The following is a 721-nucleotide window of genomic DNA, read 5'->3' on the forward strand; positions in this document are numbered from 1 at the left end:
AACAATAGTAGGGATTGCAATACCGATTTAAAAATAATCTAGGCCTAGTAAATATTTTTTTAACATCGACAGATATCCTAGCCAATGGTCGGCCATATTTCGGTACACATAAATTATATGAATTTTTTTTTTATTATTATTTATTAGTCCATGGAAATATATACATTGACTCTGCTTTGGAATAAACGTAATGCTTAATATTTTTCGTTAAGACCACCAAACAGTAAGGTCAGCCACCTTTAATTAAAAACATATTGCATTAGTTTTAACTTTTAAAAAAAAGGTTATTTTATTTATTATTATTATTATTTTTAATTCTTATCTTTTTTTTTTTAGATTCAACGTTGCCTTCACGAAAGAAATGATGCTCGGTCACGTACAACCGTCGCATCCGATCATCAAGTCCTTCGTTTTCTTCGATCTTGAAACGTCGGCTCTGCACGCCGAAGACAGACTCAGGGTCACCGAACTGTGCCTGATCGCCGTACACAGGTCCAGCGTCGAGAGCTCGGGCACCGCGCCGAGGGTGATGGACAAGCTGACGCTGTGCGTGTATCCCAACAAGGAAATCTCCCCGATCGCTTCGAATCTGACTGGTCTCCACAATGCTCTTATGCTGGATAACGACAAGCGATCTTTCGACGTCCAAGTTTGCGAGTCGATATGCGCCTTCCTCGGCAGACAGGCAAAACCAGTGTGTATGGTCGCTCACAACGGATAC

The 721-nt window shown here is 40.4% G+C and overlaps 1 protein-coding gene across 1 annotated transcript; it reads left to right on the forward strand.

The window, feature by feature from the left end:
* Positions 1-336: 336 nt before the first annotated feature.
* On the forward strand, positions 337-685 carry LOC117115656 (three-prime repair exonuclease 1-like; the record flags this gene model as incomplete). Its single annotated transcript, XM_033259550.1, has 1 exon — positions 337-685. A coding segment is annotated over one exon (349 nt), but the record flags the coding sequence as incomplete, so codon positions are not given.
* Between the last annotated feature and the right edge of the window lie 36 nt (positions 686-721).

This window comes from Anneissia japonica, unplaced genomic scaffold (assembly GCF_011630105.1).
Source record: "Anneissia japonica isolate Jap-2015-1 unplaced genomic scaffold, ASM1163010v1 scaffold156934_len1097_cov137, whole genome shotgun sequence".
NCBI classification, from domain to species: domain Eukaryota; kingdom Metazoa; phylum Echinodermata; class Crinoidea; order Comatulida; family Comatulidae; genus Anneissia; species Anneissia japonica.